Source organism: Nelumbo lutea, chromosome 1 (assembly GCF_056320005.1).
Source record: "Nelumbo lutea isolate HS-2025 chromosome 1, American lotus-T2T, whole genome shotgun sequence".
Lineage (NCBI taxonomy): Eukaryota > Viridiplantae > Streptophyta > Magnoliopsida > Proteales > Nelumbonaceae > Nelumbo > Nelumbo lutea.
The window spans coordinates 14,681,559-14,706,886 of NC_142684.1; the positions used below are offsets into that span (position 1 = coordinate 14,681,559).

Genomic DNA, 25,328 nt, shown 5'->3' on the forward strand with positions numbered 1-25,328 from the left:
TGCGTAGCCCGCCCTGATATACAAGTTGGACCCACTAGGGACAACTGACTTCAACTTAAGTAACCCAGGTGCATACAGGTCGGGCATATGCTCACTATGTTGATCACCTCGGTGTACATTATAAAATCATCCCTACTAAGTATAGGGAAATAGCTTGCGATGATGATAGTCGGGAAACCCCACTTCGAGCGCTTATCCCTAGCAGTTCGGGTGAAATAGTCACTTCGGCAAAAGAAAGAATCGCACAAATACTTAGCAGGAAAAAGAAACATTTCATTACTAGTTTAAAAAAAAAAAAGAAGAAGAAGAAACTGGGCCTAACATCCCGGGAGAGTACATCAGCAAAGTATAAAGAAAAGAAAGAGAACCGGGCTCAGCCGCCCGGGAGCAACCACTTCAAGAGAATCATTTTTCAGAAGAAAAAAAAAAGGAGAGCAACCAGCCTCAAGGCCCCACCTCCTCGTCACTCTCCTCTAGGGAGTCGGGCTCCTCCTCCGCCGCCGCGTCCGCCATCTCTAGGGCCAGGTCTCTCATTGTTACGCCCTCAAGGTTGAGGCCAGAGAACTTCTTCCAAATCAGCCACCGGCAAAGCTTGAATCCCGAGCGGTCGGACTTAGAGCCGTATTCGACCTGAAGGTCGTGGAACTGCTGGGACTCCTTGAAGTCCTCCACCGCCTTAGCACACTCTGCCTCCACCGCAGCGTCGAAGTTGTGGGTCCTCTCATGGAGCGTTGACTCCCTCTCCGCCGCCACCCTCGAAGACTCTTCCCTGGAACGGGCGCTCTCCTTAGACAGACGGGAGATCCGTGCATCCTGGTCCCTAACGAGCAGCTCCTGGGCCTCGCTCCCCTTCTGAGCCTAGAGGAATTCCTCTCAGGCCTGGTCGAGCTCGCATTGTAGGCTCTGCACGTTCGACCTCTGATTGGCGGCGTCCTGGGAGTGGATAGCAGTCTGACAGGCCATGGTGTGGATGGCAGAGTTCAGCTGCCAATAGAAAGCCGAAGTAAGTAAGGGGGGAGAAAGAAAAGAGAAGAGAAGGAGAAAAAGGGAAGAAGCAGGCACTTACCACCATGCAGTGAGTCGAGGCCAACTTGGCGAGCTCCCTATGGTGCATCCCGGCCCAGCTTGCGACCTCATCATGAGTGATCACCCTCCGGCTCCTCCGCGAGGCCACGAGGTAGTTAGTGATGCTTTCGTCCCTTCCCTCGGTAGGAAACCACGGGAACACGGTGGGGCCGGACCGCACGGCTAAAGGGTATTGCTCCTAAGGTGAGACCTCTTCTTCTTCTTCTTCGCCACCCCTCGCGACTACTCCCTCAAAGGACACAAGCGGAACCTCCAGCGGCGGAACAAAAGCAGGATCCGTAGCCTCAAATTCGGTGGCCCCAGAAGTGGACGCCTGTTCAGGGCGCGACCTCTTCGCCTTGCGCTTCTGGTTGCTTGATAGAAGGCGATGTGCATCCACACCAGACATGTCGGCTACAAGAATCACAAGGCATTAGTCCAGCTCAAAAAAAAATGAGCTAAGGGTGACCTACCTAGGCTCAAGCCAGCCTGCACGAGCTTGTCCTCAGCCAAGTAGTCCCAACAGAGGAAGCCTACCCCCACCCAAGACTGTAGCATTTCCTGAACTTTCAGGTTCAGCTCAACGCCCGGATCCTGAATGGCGGCCCTCCAGTGGGTAGGAAAAGGCCACCCTTCGGGGTTGCGAACTACAAAGTAACCCCACTTCCAGGCTGGGATCCTTTTTGGCAAATCGTGGAGGAGCTTGAAGCCAGGACGAGGGGAAAAGTAGTACGAGCGCCTCTCTGGAGGGGCTCCAAGGGAGGCATTCTTAATGGACAAGATGGCGGCAAAGATATCAAGGGAAAGAGGAAGACAATACTCAAAAAACAAAGAAGTTGTCCCAACCACATTCTGGATTGAGTTCGGATGGAGTTGGTCTATAGTGACATTAAAATGGGTGAGGACCTCCACTATCAAAGGATGTAGAGGAAGTCAGAGACCAACCACGAGCTGCTCCTCAAAGACCATGATTTCGTCGTGGCCGTGTTCCCAGGGAAAGTTATCGGATGGGAGGTTGTAGATGAGATCCCTAGGGAGGTTATAGTAAGAGACTAGGGCCCGAAGCCTCTCCATTGACATGGAGGAAGGGCCGAAACTATCTGGCTCCCGACCCCGGGAAGTGGAAGCCACGTTACCGGAGGCCTCACGGGCTTCCGGAGCCTGCCCTTCAGGGAACCCCCAAGCTCCCCCCGAGCTCGAGGGGACCTCGCCCTGGTTACCGTCTCGGGAAAAGCCTCCGTGGTACGGATATCCAGACATTGCTTGGACAGAATAGAGGACTCACCAAAAAAGTGGATTGAGAAAGCAACGGAAACGGGGAGAGCTCGAGCAAACAAGGCGAAGACGCAACCTCAAAATTGAATGCAAGGCAAGTTGGCGTAAAGAAAATGAGGCCTGGGGCCCTCTTATTTATAGCCGATGTGCCAGAAAAACCAATGGTCTCGATCAAAGCAGATCTGACAGCCTACAATAACGCCAGCCGCACGTCCTCCGAAACTGAAGTAAAGATGGTTGCACGTCTTCCCAAATTGAATGCAGTTTGGCGCATTTTTTGGCACTCAAAAATCCAGAAGTCACCTGACATCCGCGCGTATACATCATGCAATCAGTCAACCTAGTTTTGAATATGGGTCAAATCCACCCATCACTTCATGAACTCCCCGCGCCAGAGTGAGACTCTTAGCCCGGGGAGTGGGGGGCAATTGATGGAGGGTGATTTGACCCGACCTCCTAACTAAGGGACACGTGGATATGACTCGACGTAAGTAACAGCTCAGCATGACAGCTTGGCCACAACTCAGCATAATGAGCTCGCTGAAACCCCAGCAGAACAGCTCACCACAAGACAGCTCGCTACAGCCCGCTACAGAACGGCTTGCTGCAAGGCAGCTCGCTATTGGAGCTCGCTACGAATGAGTTCGTTACAAGGGAGCTCGCTATTGAGTAACCCGGAGTCTTCGGGTAACATCTTATCCGACAAGACCGTGCTTTTCAGTCTGCTCCCACATCTCTTGTCCGGCGGCGCAACACCTACCACTCCAGAGGACTGCGCCCACGTCTCACGTCAGGTGGCGTCATGCACGCCAGCTCTGCATAACGTCTCTCAGGTGACAGGACCATACCCTGCGATGGATACTTGCGCCTATCAAATTAGTCTGACGAATAACGGCTATAGCAGAGAACTAGAGGCAGTTACACTCAATTTGCAGCGCATTAATATATAAGGGCTCCAACCCCCAAGAAAAAAGGTAATTGAGTTTTTGGTAATCGAATAGTGCGCATCCCCACTCTTAACTCGTCATTACTCTCTAAGCTTCTCTCTCAGAGTTCTAACTTAAGCATCGGAGTGTTCCCGTCGGGCGAGCTCCCCGGGAATCCTTCATCTTCTCCTTCTTAGGTGTTGTCCGTTGCCAATTAGGAGCGAGGCCCCTTACAGCTAGGAGTGACCAGATCGTGCTACATCAACACCCCTTTCAAAATACCAATCTCCCACTGCATTGGCAATTTTTTGTAAAACACGAAATGAGAGTTTTGGAAAAGAAAAAAGAAATTAAAAAAATTAAGTAAAAATCTGCAAATCAGAAATTAATTCATGAAAGAGAGATGTTGACCAACCATGTTATCAAGAACAGGGGAGTCTTCCCTCAACCATGTCTCCTTCATTCCTGATTGGCAGTGGGCATAACAAGAATTTATGAATCTTTCCGGGAGAGCCCTGAACTCTTTTAAGTGCATTTAGAAACTCCCTTCTAAAACCTGTACTATCAAATCAAGCACTCGCTCAGTTCAGTTGCATTAATAATACAACTTCCAACCTAAATCAAGCACTCTCTCAGTTCAGTTGCATCAAATCAAACCTCTCCTCCCTTAAATCCACCCTCTTTAAACCCTTTCACATCTCACCTCCTCCCCCAAAAAACCATGAAACCAGCTCTCCTCCTATGTTCTTCTTCCTCTTCTTTTCCTTGTTTTTCTTCGAAACGAATCTTGTAGTCTCTGCAACTATCCCTCCCCAGTTCTCTCTCCTATCTCTCAAAAACTCCTTCAAGGACCCTCTCTCCTCTCTCCATGACTGGAATCCCACCACCATTTCTAGCTCTCCTTCTTTAGACGCCGCCCTGGTGTTCCTGGACAGGGGTTACGTGCAGCCGAGATGCCTCCCAATTACTTCACTTGATCTCTCCTAAAGGATCTCTCTGGTTTCATCCCTCCAGAAATGCGGTTCTTATCTCAATTGAACCACCTCAAACTCAGCGGAAATTCCCATAAAGGGCATTTTTCCAATGCCATTTTTGAAACTCAGGACTCTAGACATCGGGGGGGGGTTCGCAGTTTATCGAGATTAAAGTATTTCTTGCATGGACCGATTCCACCAGATTTAGGCTTTATGACTCAGCTCGAGCATTTGGAGATTGGATACAACAAGTTCTCTGGAGGGATACCGGTGGAGTTCGGGCAGTTATCTGAACTCCGATATCTTGACATTACTGCTGCAAATTTAACTGGTCTTCTGCATAGCTTGGTAATTTAAAGATGCTCGAATCACTTTTTCTATTCAAGAACCGATTTTATGGCCCAATTCCCGTTGGTGGATAGTGGTCATTGAGGGAGGTTGGCAGGGTAAGGGTGGAAGTGGTTTGGAGGAAGAAGAAGATGAATAGTATTTTTTGTTCTTCTTTGATATATTTTTTTAAAACATTTATTTATTTTAGAAATTATATTAAAAAGTTTATTTTTATTAATACGATAATACCCATCTCCCAAATCCCAAATGGTAACTAACTTTCCCATTTTAATAATAGATTTTCATGATTAAAACAGTCTTTGTTAGAAATAAAAGACCTATCTAGCTAGATAGGTCCGGACCTACTGCCTAAGGAACCATAACTATGATTCCAAAATTGGAGTACAATGAGGGTTTAAGTGACCTTGTATGGCTTCAACACAAGCCTGCAGTCGTGCCAAGTGCCATGGGGATCAGCAACACCGGTGCCAAACTGTTCTTTACCTGGAATCGAAATGAGTAATAGAAATCATCAACCGCTATTTTTCCTCCTCAGGTGCCACATATTGGGGGAAAAAACACTGTAATTTTGTTCAGATTGAAACACTAGTAAATAGAAATTTGGAAAATAAGACATACTAATTAATTAAAATGAACTAGTGCAGTAAGTAAGAATAAGCAAACTTACGGAACCTGGAATGCCCTTTGAAGTGCAGGATGCAGGCAAATTCTTTGCTGATTGCTATGAAAGATGATAGAAACAGACTCAGTGTATCGAAAACAAGGAAGAGGATTCAAATTATCTGGTATTTCATAAATTTTTCTCTTTTCTTTCTTGTTATCTTCTAGATCTCTTTACTAGTAAAATAAGGAAGAGGATTCAAACAATAGGAAGGGGGAAATTAATGAATTGTTTCTAGGTAGTCAAGAAGCAACGACGTCCACAAGTTCAAGAAATTGCAGGAAAAAACAATCATTTCAACTGACAGAAAAGATAGAAGGAGAAGAAGCATATATATATATATATAGATAGATAGATAGCAAAGATCAGCAGATTTTGAAAATTGAAGCAGAACGGTGGATTAAACCAATAAACTGGAAATCCTACCTGGGTTAAATTCTTTGTTCTTGCCCAGAATTCCAGAGAATGAATTTTGCTTAACCCATTGCTCTAGAAGAGCCTAGACGAGTGTTCTTGCGGGCAAGACAAGTTGTTACATTGTTACACCACGCTCCTCCCTTAAAAGGAAAGAAAGCATTAAAAAAGAAAGTAAATAAATTATAATTAACAAAAGAATCCATAAAGCAACGACATACACTATTTCTAATTACTAGTTGTGTGACTAAAAGAAAGAAATAAATGGAATTCATATGCACAATGTATCCTGCATGTGTGTATACAACAAATGATCAGATGTTTAACAAAGATAAGCGAGCATGAGGAAGAACTCAGTAACTAATGGTGATCACTAAGTAGGAATATCAATTTAGATATGTGACACTTAGACCTATTCCCATTTTGGTAAGTTATTTACATGCATGTTTTTTTATTTCGCATGTAAATAAGACAATAATCATTTTGTCCATAAAAAATCTATTATTATAAGGGGCATTTTTGTTCCTTTCAAGTGTTGGCAACTTCCCCCAAGGTGGGAAAGTTATTTACCCACTTAAGAGATGGGTATCACTTACCCGGATAAGTGATACCTAGGAACAACGTTTTTGAACCGTCGTTGACCCAAACGATCCGTTCGGCCAGGAACCATCCAAGCAACTAGTTTCGTTTCACTCCAAACCCGGAATCTAGTAAAAAACCGTTGAAAATGTCAACAAACCGTTGACCCAGGCGGTTGAACCGTCAACCTGTGGACCCATTCAACAATTTTGACCATTTTTTTATTTTTTAATTTTGCTGTTAGAATGGACCGTCTGTTCGAACCAAACGGTTGGACCGTCAACCCAGAAATCGGTAGCTAGAACGGTTCCGTTTCCGGGTCATTTTTTAAAACGTTGCCAAGAAAATAAACTTTTCTTGTTCCCCACAAAAATCCTATTGACCAAGAATCTCATGTTCTTTTTTCAAATTTATGTGGGGAACAGGGAAAGTTTATTTTCTTAGGTAAATGAAACCCATCTCCTAAGTGTGTAAATAACTTTCCCACCTAGGAAGAATGTTGTTAACACTTGGATGGGACAAAAATGCACCATTTAATAATGGATTTTTATGACTAAAATAGTCATTGTCTTATTTACCTAAGAAATAAAAGAACATCAGTAAATATACTTATCTGGGTAAGTGTTTCCCATGAAAAACTTACCCACGTAATTGCATTTACTCGAATAATTAACTTACTGAAAAGCGAACAGGGCCTTAGGGCCTGTTATTTTTTGGGATTTTGAGAGGGGGGAAGACCATCGATGAAATTTTGATTCTTATTGATTGAGATACTCATGTTCTTGTTTCATATTTATGTAAGGTTCATGGAAAATTCATTTTTCTCATCTCCTAGGTAGATAAATAATTTTCCCATCTAGGAAAAAGTGTCAACCCTTGGATGGGACAAAATTACTCATTTTAATTATGACTTCTTTATGGATAAAATGATCATTATCTTATTTGTCAAAAACACTTATTTGGATAAATACATTTACCCAAATAAATAATTTATCAAAAAATACAAATAGGCCCGTGATGGCAACTTTTGTTGTGACCTTGTGTCTCAATTCTCAAATGGTTTGTAGTGATTTCACTCAAATATGACAAAACCTTGGTGTTAACCCAGAATTGGTACTGAGCCGAACTGATGAAGGAATTGAACCAGGCTTTATGAGGTCAAATCCGGTTACTAGCTACACCAGATCGTTATAGGTAAAATTCGTTCAAACTACACCAAGGATTTAGACAATAAGCATGAACTTTGCCAATCAAAAACTTTAAGGATCCGTTTCGTTCGCAGTTGGAATCAGAATCGGAATGATTTATTCTCATAATACATTTGGTTCAAGAATGAAAATGGAAATTAGAATCAATAAGAATAAGATCTCATTTTTAAGGGAAGGGCAGGAAATAGCTATTCCCTTCAAATGAGAAAATGTTATTCCAACAAGAATAGAAATGGGATTCCGATTCCACCCAATCAAACGATTAGAATCGAAATAACCCTTCCCAATTTCAATTCCAGACCCCTATTCCCGTGAACGAAACGGGGCCTAAATTATGGAATGAAGAGAACACTTCTACATGAGAGAAAATATTACGTGCATGCGTCTGTCTCCCAGAAAAGAACTAACCTCAAACATAATCAACCAATATTACGTGGTAAGCTGGTGGGCTCCCATCTAAGCAAACTGCATATAGCATTTGGAATTTCAAAAAGCAAAATAGTCATTAAAACTATCTGGTAATGCCATCTTTTCTCCTGGAACCAGTCCAACTTTTATAATTTATAGTCTTTATCTTAAAAAACAAGTAACAAATTAAAAAAAAAAAAAGATGTTACCAGCTCCCTTTGCCACAGCATCTTGGAGATAAGTAATCTCTACAAAGTATCCATTTACTCCGACTGTGACCAGCGTCCAGATTAGAAGATATAGTGATAGACCTGAGCTTTTGTACAAACCATTCTGTTTTATATGGCATTCACTGCCAAGACGGGCCAAAATACTACAAATTTCAGCTGTAAAAACTATTTTATAGAAAAATCCAACTTATGAAAACAATTAAAAATTACCAGATATTCCAAGAAAACCATTTCTAATATGGAGGTTAAAGAGGATCATTTCCTCTAAAGAATCACTGAAACTCAGATGACCCATATTATAAAGAAATTCAATTCCATTTTTTCTCAGTTAAGAACTTATCTAACAAGCTTAAGCAATTTATCTCAACAAAAACATCAAAAATGAAAAGTGAATAAATAAATAAAAAAAAAAAGTCATTTCTACCCGAAATCAGAGAATGGGGATGCTCCAGAAGCAACAATGAGAGAGAGAGAGAGGTGAAAAAGAAACTGTTAAAATTTAAACTCTGTTTAGTGTATTATTGTAGCTCTGATCAGAGAAACTTCCTTCTGAGCCTTTCATAATGGAAGAAATCCGCTTTTTGCGTGGTTAACAAAGCAATGCCTAGCTATATTATATTTTTTTAAATTTTGAAGGACTATGTGGTCATTGGCCTCCATGAGATCCCTGTACTTACGCTTCACACAGTAACTAATCAAAATTCACGGGGTGGGTCGTCTGATTGGTCAAACTTCCAAACTTGAGAGTAGAACGCCGGAAGAAATTTGACGTTGACCAACCAAAATCAAGACCCCTGTAACCCCTGTGTGTTTTGACGTATTTTCATTGATTAGTGTACACATTAGTATAAGGCGCAAATTTAGGGGATTTGGACCGACTCATGAACCAGTAAGCCACGGTGAGTAAGTCCTAACGGCCATGGATTTGGCCTAGGGGTGATCAAGGCCTAAGTCGGGCTTAGCACCTCTGATAGCCCAAACCTAGGTCCAGCCTGAGTTCTTGAAATTATTTAATGCATACCTGATGTCATGTGACGTGTTGACTAACAGTCAATTAATGGTAATTTAGAGTACAATTAATCAATTAATGGTAGAGACTTTTTAGACACAATTTGACAGTACAATGACACATTTTAACAACCCCCAAAGTTCAGGATATTGTTTATGAATTTTCCCTAACTTTTATGTATAAAATTTTAAATATGTAGTATTTTATATTATTTTTTATATGCCATATAATATTGATGCTGACCAAACTGAGGTAGATGAACAACAAATAAGGGCCTGCTAACTTAGACGAGGTGGTGCACCGAACAAGACCTGTAACCAACTACATTCAAAGGTCCCGAGGAAGAAGTCACTAGGCAAGGCACTCCAAAGCTCAAATCAATAAGAGGTGAAGAGGTTAATTGGGGCAGGCTGTTCTGAGCCAAGCAAAGTTGAAGAGAATAGACACGAAGGATTGAAGAGAGAAAGATATGGGAATGCCTTTAAATAGTGAAGTGTCGTGGTGCACTCGGTCACGTTCCTTGCAAGGACGCCCAACGCTCGAATGAGGAGATCGACTGCCAAGGTCTTCTAACGATCTCATGATCTTCCGCGTGGATGCTTATCAGTGGCATGGAGCCATTGCAGTGCTTGACAGGTTGTCCTATTGATGTGGTTGAAGACATCAGTCGAACCCAACACACAACAACAGCCACATGGCAGCTTGACCAACTAGGTTACAGACCAATATATATATATATATATTGCTTTCTCCTTAATTCCCTCTCTTTTTTTTCCCTTTCCAACCCTCCCATTAAGTCAAATCACCGAGGATTTAACCTATCTTATTAGGCCATGTCATCTTTCCTCTCAACAATTCAAATCAAATATTAAAAATCTTCTTAAAATCTCTCTCTCTCTCTCTCTTTCTCTCTCTCTCTCCTAATCACCTAAATCATCTCCTCTCCAAAAATTTCCGTAAACTATCTATTCACCTAAAACTTCCTCCTAAAATATCTCCCAATCAATTTCGCATGTCTGATAAACCATCTAATTCTAAAATCACTCCCAAATACCTTATCTCTCTTTCCATATCTATTTCTAGCTCTCTCCACTTTCCAAATACATATATTTTATTTTTTTATCAATGTATTAAAATATTAATGTGTAAGTTAAAACATTTTTAAAACAATTTTTAAGTTTAAAATTAAATATTAAAAGTAAAGCAATAAAACTTAATAATTAATTAAAACCATATTATAATTATAAATAATATTTTAATATTTCCATTATGAAATCTATCTCTCTTTCCATGAGATGTTTTGGGCCCTACATATCACTATTTATATTAATGTTGAAATCTAGCGAACACTATAGCAATAAGACTCAAGAAAATATAAACTTTTAGTTACCAATTTGAAAAGATTTTGTATGGCAATGGGGCAGGTTCAGGGTGGGGCACCCTCTCCTTGTCCCTGTAGACAAAAATCCCTTACCCCATCTTCGATGGCAAGGCAAGTTTGGGGCAGGGCACCAATGGGGGAATCCCCAATCCACCCCAAGGCAACAACCTAAAATTACATCAAATTTAGGGCAATTTTAGTAATGAGATCATGGGAATTTCAAGGTATTTTAAAAATGAAACTAAGAGAATTTAGAGGCATTTTAGAAATGAAATTATGGGATCCTAACTTCCTAAGTTTTAGGAGTTTGTGGGATACTTAGGGACATTTTAAGAATTAACAATAAACTCATGGGTAATTTAATAATTTACCACAAGGTTCAGAGTGGGTTCAAAGAGTTATATATCAACCCATCCTTGGATTAAAGCAAAAAGGTTTTTCCCGCCCTAGTTTAAGATCGAGGAAACTTACAGATAGCAACTTTTCCCATAAAATTTTGGCAATGCATTGCCTGCCCCCACCCCAAATGGGGCAAGTTTTACCCAATCTTAAACAAGGGACGGGGAAAATATCTTTACCTCAAATCAAGAACGAGGCGAGGACGAGGCTTGCATATAATTCCGAAATTTGATTTTCAATTATTAAAATATCCCTAAGTTTTAATGTTAATTTCTAAGTTACCCTTGAATTCCCTAAATTTCTAAAATTCTAGGATTCAATAATCTCATTTCTAAAGTACCCCAAAATTCTTATAATCTCATTTCTAAAATACTCCCAAACTTTGATATATTTTAAGTGATTGCCTTGGGAAAAGGAAAATTTGGGGATTCCCTATTCCCAATGGGAAGGGGGTGCCTTGCCCCAAATTTGCCCCACCACTGGGGACAGGGTGGGCTAGTGGCAGGGATGGGGTAGCAGATTTTGGATACAAGGTAAGGGTAGGGATGGGGAGGCCCACCTTGTTACCACTCCTAAGGAAAACCCACCCCATTTGAGGTGGGATGAGAATTCGGCTCAATGGGGAAAATTGCCATCCATATGGTTGGGTTTTGTCTCCTACAACTACTATATAAGTTTTTAGAAAATATGTCTTAAAAATGAATATTAAAAACACTATCAATTTCATTATTAATAAACATGTTTTTTTGAAATATTAATTTCACCATTAACTAAATTTTGAATAAAAATGTTTCTATTATATTCTCAAATAAAACTGTTAAAAATTCACTAAAATTTGTTTTCTATAAATTATGTGAAAATTCAAAATTTAACTATTAATTTTCTAAAAAAAACTTTATGTGAACATGAATTATCTCTTTTGTCTTATAGCTTTGTTATAGCAAACTTAAATTTTAGAAGTATTCAATGATAGATTAAATGGATTAGGTTGTTTCTTCAACTTTGCTTGTGATTTCCCAAGAGAAAAAGAAAGTTGAAGAATAAATGAACCAAGGGCCCAGAAATCACTATGCATCAAGAAGACAAAATTCATGGATCAGGTTATTTGAATAACTAAAAACCATCCGACCTGCTAGCTTCATTTACCAATTCATACTAAGACCGATTTGGTTTGATCAATTCAACTAGTTATGAAATTTTGAAAATAGAAAGAGTAAATAAGAGAAATTTTCACTGAAAATAAATTTATTAATTAGAAAATATAACAAAAAAATCAGAAAAAGTATGGGGAGATAGCATAAAAAATCTTTAACAATTTTGTTAATTAATAGGAAACACTTATAAAATAAGGGGAGATTTATAAAAAAAAATAGAAAATAACAAAAAATAAGAAACTTAATTTTTAATTAACTAATAAAATAAGAAAAAAATCACTAAAAATAACAGAATTTTTTATTATATTAAAAGTAAACTTTATTGAGAAAATATTAAAAATGAAAAAGTGACAGAAAAAATAAATAAGGGAAAAATAAAAATCAACAACTTACTTTACATGATTAACTTATTAATTAAAGTAAATTAAATAACATAGTTTTATTAACTTACTCTAAAATTAGTAAAATTAATTTTATAAAAACTTAAAATTTAAATAATTAACAAAAAAATAACATAATTAAAAACAATAAAAATTGTTAAGATACTTAGTGAAAAGTATTTTATTAGTAAAAATTGATACAAATTAATAAAAATGTAATTTAATTAAAATCAATATATATATATATATATATTAATTTAGCTTAATAAAAAAACAACTCTCCCTCTCACTAATCCCTTATAGATTTTTGGCTTTTTAATTTATTAGACAATACATCACCCACCCAAAAATAATGCTAAGATGTATAAGATTAATTTTGGTTCAATTAGAAATGTCCCAAGACTCTTGTCTAAATGTCATTTAACAAAGCCTATGTATTGATTTAAGAGTAATAAAATTAATAAATATAATAAAAATAATAATATTTAAAATAAATGATAAAAATTAACAAACCACTTGACTTGACCCGGTTAATAATATTGTCACAAGGCTCCTGCCACATTTTCTTTTAACACTCATGCATGGCACAAGGCTTAACTAGTTATATAATATGTATTATAGGTGTCGTATTGTAAAATTTATACTACGGAATATAAAATATATATATATATATATATATATGTTTGAGCTAAAAGGGACCTAGGCCCAAGACTGGGATTTTTAGACCAAGCTGACTCGGGCTGAAAATGATAATTCCTATGATTTGGCCATGCACTGGTTAAATCATTTCTAGAGCCAGGACTTCAGTCAAAGCGTAATGGGTTTGAACATTATGAGAGGATGACACCTCATTTAAAAGTATTTTTGTGAAAAACCTTTCGTTCTCTTCTTTCCCGCGTTTCTCTATTGCACTCAAACCTTTTATTCTGCTATTCTCTCCCTTCCGGCGACCGGTGACAGAGGTTTAGTGTTTCTCTCCTTGCGGTGATTCACTGCAACTGAAACCCCAAAAGGCAAAGACATCACCGGCGAAGGCAAACTTCTTCCGGAAACCGGCGACAGAGGTTTAGTGTTTTTCTCCCTACAGTGGTTCATCTGCAACTGAAACCCCAAAAGACAAAAGGCATCAACGGCTTCATCTGCAACTTTGTGCTTCTACGGCTTCATCTGCAACGGCTTTCATCTGCGGTGGTTTTAAGGCATCAACGATTTGTGAAATACATAACTCCAAAAACTACCAAGTTCCACAAGGCAAAGCTGCAGTTGAGCTTGTTTCGGGAGCTTCAGCTGGGATACAAACAGCAACAGAGCTCAATAAGGGTACGACCTATAACTTGGAATTTGTACTTAGAGATGCAAATGACTCTTGTGTGGGAGATTTCATTGTGAGGGCGCAAGCAGGATCTACGTCAATGAACTTCACGATGGAGACCAACAGAACCGGCTTGGCCCAAAGCTTCCTCATGACTTTCAACGCAGATTCAGCTCTAACAAACATCAGCTTCGTTAGCCTAACCACGAGTCAGACGGGATTTTGTGTTTTGTGGTCCTGTGATCGACAACGTGGTACTCCGTGCTTCATTTGGGTTCAAACCACAAATGCAGAGTTGGGTGCTGTTTTTATGCTTGGTTTTCCTCATAGATGCTGTATACATTATTGAGAAGTAGAGCCAAATCTGAATCTGTTTTACCACTTATTATTATATATTACTGTTATTTTTTTTACATGTTCCTTGTAAGTTGTAACTGAATAATTTGATTTTGAGAACTTGGGTAAAGCATAGCTGGCCTGAATCCTTCACCTGTAGAGACTGATTGGATCTCATAGCTCCAAAAACTTTTTATAAATTGCACTCCTTCAAAGGTTCTGATGGATTGATTGAAAGAAAGTGATTGGTTTAGCAGTTGGCTGATGGACATTATTCAATAGTTCTGGGTTTTGGATAAAACAAGTGTCTGGATAATGCATTAATATGGATCAACGAGATCTCCACTGAAGGAGTGCAATGGCAGGGTATTAGATATAAATGAGAAGTTCTATACATTGAGACCCTGTTTGGGTACCAGTAAGGAAAATCATAATGTTCTTCAGTTTCAAACAAATCTAAAATCTGAACTAATTTCATCGCACGGTTCTGTTACCAATCATCAGAGGATCCATCTTTGATGTTGAATCTATGGTATAGGAATAAAAATCATTTCGTTTCATGTAGCGCCTTAAATCTAAACAACGTTTGCTTTGAATTACTGAAAATAAGGAGACACTAAACAACGTGTGCTTAAAGCCTGAAACAGGGTGATTATCTTCCGTTTCAGAATTTTTGGGACCATGAAATTTAGTAGAGAAAAAATGAGGGGAAAAAAGAACGATCATTCAATTATCTGCTCTCTCATTAAGTCATGATTAGTTAGATAATTTAGACAAGTTCTAGAATTTCAATCCATCATAGTGCAAATTTTCCATTTTCTTGTCAAATGAACCCATATCCTCTCTGCACTTACTCACCCCTTCCATCAACTTGCTTTTGCTTCGCTTTATCATGTAGCTCATTGATATCTGCACACACGACCAGATCAGACCATCTCAGAGACAGATTTTCAGTATGTTGCTGCCTGGACATCCACCTCTTAGAATTTATGAGCTTATTGCATCTGTCAGTTACTTTTATGATCAGGGGTATAAAAAATTGCATCAATATCGAAATGATCGAGTAACAATGAATATGATGGCATTAAAGCTCGTCCCCTGTCATTATACTATTATAGCACCCAGAAATCAGATCGCTGTTCACAATACTTGATTGGCTTTAACTTTCCCAAAGGAAGTTAGTAACATGCTTGGCATACGGCTGTCAACCAGAGCCAAAGTTCCTATTTGGCACACCGTAACACATTGGCTGATAGATGGCAAATTAAGCAATAACCAATAAGCACTAAGCAATAATAAAACCACAAACAAATTAAGCAATTCAACAAACCCACATAAGAGAAGAAAAAATTATTAACCCAGAAACAAATTAACCCAGAAATGATTTTAAATAAGAGAAGAAAAAAAAAACGCAGAAATAATTTTACATAAGAGAAAAAAAATTAACCCAGAAATGATTTTATTATTGTTCTGTTCTAAAATATGCCAAAGTAAAATGTAACCGTTGCAGATGAAGCCGTTGATGCCTTTTGCCTTTTGGGGTTTCAGTTGCAGATGAATCACCGTAGGAAGAAAAGCACTAAACCTTTGTCGTCCGTCGCCGTAAGAAGCTTGCCTTCGCCGGTGATGCCTTTGCCTTTTGGGGTTTCAGTTGCAAATGAACCACTGCAAGGAGAGAAACACTAAATCTCTGTCGCCGAAAGAAGCTTGCCTTCACTGGTGATGCCTTTTGCCTTCACCGATTAGAGAAGAGGATAACAGAACGAAAGGTTTGGGTGGAGAATGGAGAGACGCAAGAAAGAAGAGAATGAAAGGTTTTTCACAAAAATACTTTGAATGAGAAATGGCTAAAGGCGTTCATGTTAAACGCCTATTTACCATCCCCGCACGAATGAAAAATGCATACGTGCTTATAGTCGTGTGTCATCCTCTCATAATGTTCGAACAGTATTCAAACCCATCACTGAAGCCAAATCAGCTCTAGGTAGAACCAGTCTCGAAACAATTATTAATTATATTGAGACAAAAATAAAATCACAAACCCAGAACCAGCCAAATTAATAATTGGATCTATCAGGTCTGCACGACCCAATCACACTGAAAGGTATATTTGTTTATTTAAATAATAACTTAAATTTGAATTTTGATAGTATAAGCTTAATAAAAATAAAAATAAAATTACCAAACTATTTATATGTTTATAAATTAAACATTTTTTAATTAATACTAGTTTATATATTAATTATCAAATTTACCATTTCAAATATAAAATATGATAAAATTATAAGAAAATTAAGAAAAGATTATATATATTTAATGAAATAATCAGGTGGTTGTCAATGAATTTTATAAAAAAAAGTTATATATCTGAATCTCCAGGCCAAATTTCTTTCAGGTAAGGCGTAAAAAAAAATTATTTCAGGTGGATACCAATGAATTTTATAAAATAAAAAAAGTTCTATATCTGAACCTCCGGGCCAAATTCTGTATTATAGAAATTTTGATATGTCAAACAAATAGGGTTTCTTGTGTTTATGGATTCCATGAAGCTCTATGAGACATTAACTTAGGTTGTGTTTGGGTAAGCAACAAAGTTTGTGCTTATAAAGCCCAAAGCATAAAGACCCAATTTTAAGCTTTGTGCTTTGGGGTAAAATGCTTTGACTTTAAATTGTGATGCTTTTAAAATCAACTCTTACCAAATGATCAAAACACTTGTAGGCAAATGGCTCATGTTTGTTTCTCACAGTCCAAAGCTCAAAAGCTAAATCTTATCCAAAAGGAGCCTTAATTTTTTAAGATAAGGTAAGAATTGACTTGCTTCTTAGGCCCTATTCGATTTTGGGATTTTGAGGAGTGGTTGAATGTGGAATACACAACAATTTTGAATTTCCCAAGTAGAGGGTAAATAAAATAAATAAAATGATAAAAAATGCTCCCACAAAATATATTTACCCAGATAAGTTAAACAAAAAGAACATAGATAAATGCATTTACCGCAGAAAATAAGTTCTTTAGGCTGCATTTGGAAATGATGTAAATATATAGTGTAAAACGATTCATATAAATTGTAAACTTGGATTAATTTTGCACTGACAAATTTACCTTCTTACCAAACAGACTTTTAACTATAATGAATGCAAACATGAATTCCAATAAAATATATGCTTTTTTTATCAAAACCAAAGACCCACTTAAATGCAAATTTACTTCTACTTTTACATCTTATTATCAATATAAATATGCATTGGTCTGTCATTTATCAATGCATAAATGTAATGTTGCCATACAAAGGCAAAAATTAACCAGAGTGCAAATTTACCCAGAATCGGGATTTACACTCCATTTGCAACGTTTCCAAACGCAACCTTAAGTTTGGAAGGAGTACAATGCTCTCATTGTCAACCACCTCCCCATTGGTCCACATTCAAATCACTCACCCCAAGACTCCCCCCTGCTGCAGCAACGTTATTTATTTGCCCAGGCATACCAAATTCCCTGATGATCGACATTACTCAACACCTGGCCTAACTTCCAATTTTAGTGGAGCCAAGTTCTCCATGTAGCAAGAGAAGCAAACCTGTAAACCGTGAGTTAGCTCAAATTGAAGTCTTAACTTGTCAATCCATGAGTCCATGGAAATTGACTGATGAACCACCCCTACCCCTTAGACATGGAAAAATTTTACTTGCCAGCAATACCAACCCATCAAGCTACTAGTGAATCAGGCCAGAAGGAAGCCACAAAACTGAACCAAGTTTACAAGAACATGAGAAACCAATAGAGTGCCGATTTCAAGACTGTTCAAATGGTAATGGCGTGATTTTAGGACCAAGTATCTAGTGGTCGGAACTGAAAGTGCAGCTAGACAAGTTGGACCCACAACACAGTAATCGTTGTTCTCCATTGTTCATGCTCATTCACTTTGTATATAAATATGTAATACAATAAACACTAAACAAACTCATTAGCATATATTAAAATCATTTGATTTTATTGCAGTACTACATAATAAAATGATCCAGACCACCAACCCCTTGAGTATAGATTTGTAGTCTCAGATTATTCTGCCAATAACCATTTGACTAGTTTTTTAATTGAGCCTGATTCATCTGTAGTAATGATAAGTTACCCAACCAGTACATGGCAACTCTCAGCTATTCAGAGAGCTCATCTGAGTCGAAAACACGGTTGTGGCAAGATTTGTCGCAAGGATATGGACAATCAATCTTCTGGAAACCACTCCTGTCAAAATACCAGTCTCCCACTGCCTTGGAAATTGACTGCAAAACATAAATTATGGCACAATTCAAAATGAGAGTTCTGTAAGGGAAAAATTCTGCAAAACAGCAATGAATTTATGAAAGAGAGATCTAGACCAACCGTTTTATCAAGAACAGGGGAGTCATCCCTCAACCATGTCTCCTGTGTTCCTGTTTGGCAATGGGAATAGCAGGAATTTATGAACAGGGCCTTTGTGGGAGAGCCCATCAATCTTGTCAATGTACTTAGAAACTCCATCCTAAAACCTGTCAAGTCATGTACTCATTGAGTTGCTTCAAAAATGGAGAAACATATTTATCAACAACCAGCCCAAATGAGATATATTATCAAACAGGTGGTTCCACTAAAATAAGAAATCATTAAATCAAAATACTTGTTACCCATCTTTTGAGTAAATAGCACCAAATATCATGGTTTTAAAAGGCTTAAGGCATAGTTGAGATGTAGTGGCTCAAAAAGGTTGGGCATAGGCAGCCTCAAAAATTAAATAAAAAAGATTAATTAAAGTTTATAAATAATAAAAAGAACATATGATAAATTAAGATAGAATGATAGTATTTACAAGCATCCATAAAATATAAGAAGCAAATTAGCATTTATCAAAATAAGCCTTTTATTAGTTATATTTCAAGTTTCAAAATCCAAAATTCTCAAATTGGTCAAATGACCAATCATGTATTTTAGATTATCAAAAATCCCCCATCATCAAAGTTTGTTTCACTAATGAGACCTTCTAATGAATCATCCATATAATTGATACTATATTTCTGGTTACCCAATATCTTAGAATAAAGGAAACAACTTGGTTTAATCTATGCAAACAAAACCAATAAAAAGGAAACAACTTGAGGCAAAATCTGAGTGCCTTGCCTAAAGGTGTAAGCCTCACACCTCAACACTTAAGCCTTTCAAAACCATGCCAAATACAACCCCCTTCTTCTAGACAGTTATGTTCCCTCCATGATTTTCTAGTTACAAAACCACCAGCTTAACATATATTTGCTATAATAATAATAAAAGCTATCAAGATATTCATGTCTGAACCTACTACCAAATTATTAAAGAAACAACCATAACAACAATTCTGAGAATAGCTTTTCCTGATTCAGGGGCCCTTATTCCATGATTGTAATCAAAATTGGAATACAATGAGGGTTAAAGTGACCTTGCATGATTTGAAGTTGACTGGATGAACACTTAGTTATATCAAGCTTGCAGTCGTGCCAAGTGCCATGGGGATCAGCAACACCAGGTGCCAAAATGTTCTTTACCTGGAATTAAAATAAGCAGTAATAACTCAAAACTAAGTTGGGAAGAATATCAAACAATGATGTCAGATATTGTATGTACTATGGCTGGATGTAGTACATGTAACACAACTGGGAGAACCTTACCTGCCATGAATCATAAGCTGCGTTCAATATAAAAAGTGGTGTGCTGATCTGTGGTGCCACATATTGGGGGAAAAAACACTGTGATTGTGTTCAGATGCATCAGTAGGATTGAAACTGCAGTATAAACTTAGAAAAAAAAAGACATACTAATTATTAATTAATGAAATGCCGTTAGAATAAACATACTTACCAAACCCGGATTAAATCTTGAAGTGCAGGATGCAGGCAAATTCTTTGCTGATTGCTATGAAAGATAATAGAAAAAAGTCAGTATTGACAGTTATAGTATCCTTATAAAGTGGCCCCTCCCCTCTTCTCAAATGACTAAACTATTACACAGTGAATAGGTCCAAGAAGAAGATGGAGATATAAGAGAAAACATATTTGCTGGACAAGATCCTTCCTGGCATTCTGTAATTTTTTTTTCATTTGATAAATGATGGCATTCTGTAAAATTTTCTTTCTTTTTCTTTTTCTTTTTCTTTTTTATCTTCTCTATACTTGTAAAGTAAGGAAGGGGATTCAAAGAATGGAAGGAGAATGGTAAGTAGTCCACAAGACACAACATCCACAAGTGCAAGATGAATCCCATAAAAAAGAAAAAAAAAAAAAAAACAACCATTTTAATTGACACGAAAGATAAAAGAGAAGAAACATACATGGGTTGCCACCACATCATTATAGAAGGCTTGTATGTGGCTTGTTCCAGCAACAGACTTCCTGTTATGAAGCATGACCATTGGTGTTAGGCAAGAGTTTGATGGTACCTTTTCATTATACTTTCTGAAAGTAACAACATAATATAAGTAATAGAGTAAGAAGGTCCTAGTTATGAGCTTACGCATTGATAAAAAACCCAGCATCAGCCATGCATTTTACTTTGGTACTCGCAGGTAGAAGTGTACGGAACCTATCGCAATGGAGAATGGCAGTTAAACCACCAGCCGAACAACCCGTAAGAAGAGCCTGTAAGCAATTTCTTAAGTTATTAAGACCAATGGTAGTAATGTACTATAAGGAAATTAAAGATGATGGAGAGTTCAAATTTGTCATACATTTTTGGCATTTTTCATCCCTTTCGCTAGAAGGTCCTCTATAACAGCAAGAAAAATTCTTTGCCCTCTGAAGTGCAGGTTGGTCGCCTGGTCAGGTTGATTGACATCAAATCAAAGTAAATATATGTTGCTTTTACTTTTTTTCCTCATGAAATTGAAGTCACAAATGCAATCAATATCAAAGGACCCACCGGATTTACTGCTTCCACATCTCCAGTGAATGATGATCCATCACAGTATCGAACCTTGATCTTGTTCCAGTTATAGAAATCTGGATAGTGAAATACAGACCAAAGTCAGCTCGTAGGAAAAGATAGATAGCAAATATTAGCAGATATTGAAAATTGAAGCAGAACAGGGTTAAACCAATAAACTGGAAATCCTACCTGGGTTAAATTTTTCCTTGTTGCTCAGAATTCCAGAGAACGAAACTTCCTTGGTCATTTGTTTAGAAGATCCTAAACGAGTGTTCTTGCGGGCAAGGCAACTCGTGACATTGTTACACCATGATCCTCCCTAAGAAGGTAAGAAAGCATTAAAAAGGAAAGAAAAGAAAATAAAAAGACCCATAAAGCAACAACTTGCACCATTTCTTACCAACAGTGTGGAGAATAGAAATAAAAGGATTTCATATATATATATATATATATATATATATAAACAAATGATTAGATGGCTTATAAAGATAAGTCGGCAACAGTGACCAACCTGCAGGAAGTATTATTTTAGATACAGTTAAATGGCAACACTTGTGATTTAATGTCTCTAATGGCTTGCAGTGATTTCACTCAAATATGATAAAACCTTAGTGTCAACCAAGGGTTTGTATCCTTGATGGTACTAAGTCAAACTCTCAGATGGAACCAGGCTTTATGATGCCGAATCCAGTTACACAAGGTATATACAATCTCAGACTATTGCCTGGACCAACCAAATCAGAGTATTCTAGAATTCATTTGAACTTAACCATCATTTAACATTCTTAAATCATTTCTAATGTGTATCAGCTACTGGTGGTTGACCCTTAGAATAGAAGCATTCTCTTTTCCAATCAAAATTTTTATACTATGGAATAAAGAGAACATTTCAAAAAAGGAGGAAATATATTAAGTGCATACATCTCCCAGAAAGGACTAACCTCAAAGAAAACCAGCCAATTGTTAACTCCAGCACCAAATCCTGGAGACATGTGGTATGCTGGTGGGCTCCCATCCAAGCAAACTGCATGACATTTGGAATTTCAAAATGTATAAAATCATTAAGAATTTAAGACTATATGATGCGACTGTCTTTGATCCTATAACAAGTCCAACTTTTATATATAGTCATTATCTTCAGACAAAATCCTTACCAGCTCCCTTTGCTACAGCACTTTGAAGATAAGTAATCCCCACATTGAATCCATTTGCTCCCAGTGTGACCAGCGTCCAGATTAGAAAATATAGTGATACACCTGATCCTTTGTTACCCATTCTGTGCATGACAATCACTGCCAAGACAGGGCAAAATACTACAAAACAAAGAGTTTACAAACTTCAGTTATGAAGCTGTATGTTTAAACTGATCGTATATACTCTAGATATTATCAATGAAGACAGTAAAGTGTCAAACTTTTTCATACCAACAAACAACTAATAATGAAACAGCATTAAAAATAGAAGATTGAGATAAAACCATATGTTCCAAGAAAAACATTTCTAATATGGAGATTAAACAGATCTATTCCCCCCTATCATTGTCCCCCATTATGAGTTGCATAAAATTAATACCCAACTGCATTCAACCCAATCCCTCTGTAATTTAGCAGTCAACATGGAATCCAAATCTCTCCCCTTAAAGCATCAAGAAAATTACAAAAAAAAATTGGGGGGACAAGACGACAACTCAATACCCAGAATACAAGATTTCTTATGATGCTTCCTGCTAAAGTATAGGTAAGAACCAGAGTAAACATCTTTCAACAAATACATAGTTCTCCAACAATTGTCCATAAATATATCCAGAAAGAGGACATCTACAATTACATTATGCATCCTATAGCAAATCAAAATACACTCGAATTCCATAATGTAACATAAAATGCATTTTCCCTAGCAACCCAGAAAAATCCACTTTGCTTTTCGCATTTAAAAATCTATAACCGACATGCTTGACAAGCTTATTGAATTTATCTTGATAAAATGCACTACAATAGCCCAAAGGAAATCAAACCATTAGTCCTTAATTGACACAAAATAGCAGAAAAAAATATCAAAACACTACTACCTATAACAGAACCAAAGATACACTGGAACTCCTTATAAACAAACAGTGCATACATTCTAACAAACCATGAAAAATCAGATTACTCATCCTACAGAAAACTGGAGATCCTTCTGTATTCTAACCCAGCAACCGATGAAATGCTATACAAGTTTATCCAATATACCTCCATGATCAACATTCTTCCATTTCCCCCAAAGAACTACCAAAACTCAGATGACCCATCTTATAAACAAATTCAAATTCCATTTTTTTCTCAGTCGGAAACTGATCTAACAACAAGCTTGCTCAATTTATCTCAATAAAGCACCAAAAATGCAAACAAAGAAATAAAGTTAAAATCATTATCTCTACCTGAAACCAGAGAATAGAGATGTGCTCCAGAAGCAACAATCACAGAGCAGGTCCCCTCCTGAAGAGCTAAATCTGAGTATCTTACACTATACCCACTTCACTAATTCATTTTTTTCACTTCAAATCATCTGATGACCCACTAAACCGACTTGCTCTGTACCGTGAGAGGGAGGGCACCGTTTCTTATAGCTTAGCTCCCAGCAGAGAACACAAGAACAGACACTTGACTTATTCACTTCTATTTCTTGGATAAGCTCACGTGCTAATTAGTAATTACCAAGCAAATTAACACGCCCCAACAAATCTTATCATCCTACGCGTCTGCATTGAATGGCATACAACACAGAGGGAGACAGAGAGATCAATATTTGGCAATGGCAGAAATCCTCGTTTTCTAAGTACTAGATTTTACAGCTTTGGTGATATCCACCGTGAAAAGTAGCATCTCCTCAACTGTTGAGTAGAACAAAGACCACATGCCGGTCCGTTACTAGTATTGTCTCCTTCCCCAGTTGGTTTATCCATCTTCTCATCTTCACGTGCAGACAGACTGGACTGCAACAAAGTCACTAGATCTTTTACAGGCTCATTCACTTCTTTCTCCACTCACTGTGGGTTGAGAGCCTCTTGATTTCTCTATTCACAGTATCCACTGCCCTCTGATTTCCTTCCCTGAAATGACACATGTATCCTTCTTTCAATTTCAATCTAGTTTGAAATTTTGAATTTGTGACAGTCTGTCATACTTTTGAAGAAGAACAATACAAATAACAGAGCAATAAAAAACTTTTTTCTTTCCTGTACAGTGAAAAAGATTTTCAAAAGAAGTGAATAGCATCAATTGAGCTTAGCTGCCCAGGAGACCCCACTTCATAGTTCATCGTTCAGACTCCTTTTGTAGCAAGTTCTCCACCAATGTGCTGTCAAGCAGCACAAACAGCAAGCGCCTTTATTGACCCAAGTACTCTTTCAATGGATGCATTCCACAAAAGTACCTTGAATGGCAGCCCATCCGAGGTAAATACGATTATTTCGGATTTGGATGATGTTTGTTTAATCTGATCGGTTTTTGAATTTTAAAATGATTAATAATTAGATCGGATTGGGTTTGATTCAATTAATAATATCATATTGCATTTGGTTTGATTCGATCTGATTAAAATTTGAATTTGATTATATTATAATATTTATTAATTTTAATATATAAATTTTATATGGTCATATTTAAAATTATAAAATAATATATTCTTATATATTATATTATATAGGATAAATTGTTGAAACTTCTAAAGTTTTTTATCTTTGCTGAAACCTCCATGAAAAGTTGGTAAATGTAATTATCTTTTTTTAACTTTCTAATATAGTTGCAAGTAGAACCCCTTTGTTAGAATCCTTGCATGAAAATATTTAAAATACTTGTACAATTATTATTGAGGTTAGTTTCTACAAGGAGAAAAAAGCAATACTCCATGAACAACAATAACAAAAAAAAGAAAAGAATTTAAAGTTTTTTCTTCATGAGGCTACACAACTAGGGGTAATCCATCCCCATCCTGCTAAACCTCTCAACGTTAGTGGCAACGGGATTTGATCCTAGGGTCTCTACTAAAATGAATCAGAGATTCTACCAATTAAGCCACCATTAATTGGTAAAAAGAACTTAAAGTTACAGCTTTATCTTTGAGTGATTGATATGAAGGGAAAATTTGTTTATAAATCAATTTCAGAAAAAAAAAATTAGAAGAATTTGAAATAGCAATTCATATGAAAAGAAAATTTGAAAAATAATTATTTTAATCAAAATTAACTGTATGAGTGTTTTGGATATTTTATCTTTTATATTTTAAATTGAAGTTGGATTAAATCTGAATACCATCAAAATTTGTTAGGATTCGAATTTGAACCCAAGGTTTTCAA

At 37.3% G+C, this 25,328-nt stretch overlaps 1 protein-coding gene and 1 long non-coding RNA gene across 2 annotated transcripts; both read right to left on the minus strand.

Moving 5' to 3' along the window:
* Nucleotides 1-4,856: 4,856 nt before the first annotated feature.
* LOC148873624 (uncharacterized) lies at nt 4,857-5,811 on the minus strand. Its single transcript, XR_016099916.1, has 3 exons — nt 5,679-5,811; nt 5,259-5,312; nt 4,857-5,074 (listed from the first exon to the last, which is right to left on the minus strand). It is a non-coding gene; the product is annotated as an uncharacterized LOC148873624 (long non-coding RNA).
* Nucleotides 5,812-17,958: 12,147 nt separating this feature from the next.
* Nucleotides 17,959-24,436, minus strand: LOC148873625 (pectin acetylesterase 8-like). The gene is made up of 13 exons (XM_088947711.1): nt 23,412-24,436; nt 22,147-22,305; nt 21,934-22,016; nt 21,182-21,311; nt 20,987-21,066; nt 20,796-20,882; nt 20,582-20,706; nt 20,400-20,460; nt 19,931-19,984; nt 19,741-19,818; nt 19,512-19,617; nt 18,446-18,591; nt 17,959-18,345 (listed from the first exon to the last, which is right to left on the minus strand). Exons 2-13 carry the CDS (start codon nt 22,274-22,276, stop codon nt 18,220-18,222), a joined length of 1,206 nt encoding a protein of 401 aa, XP_088803837.1. The 5' UTR covers nt 22,277-22,305; nt 23,412-24,436; the 3' UTR covers nt 17,959-18,219.
* Nucleotides 24,437-25,328: the final 892 nt, after the last annotated feature.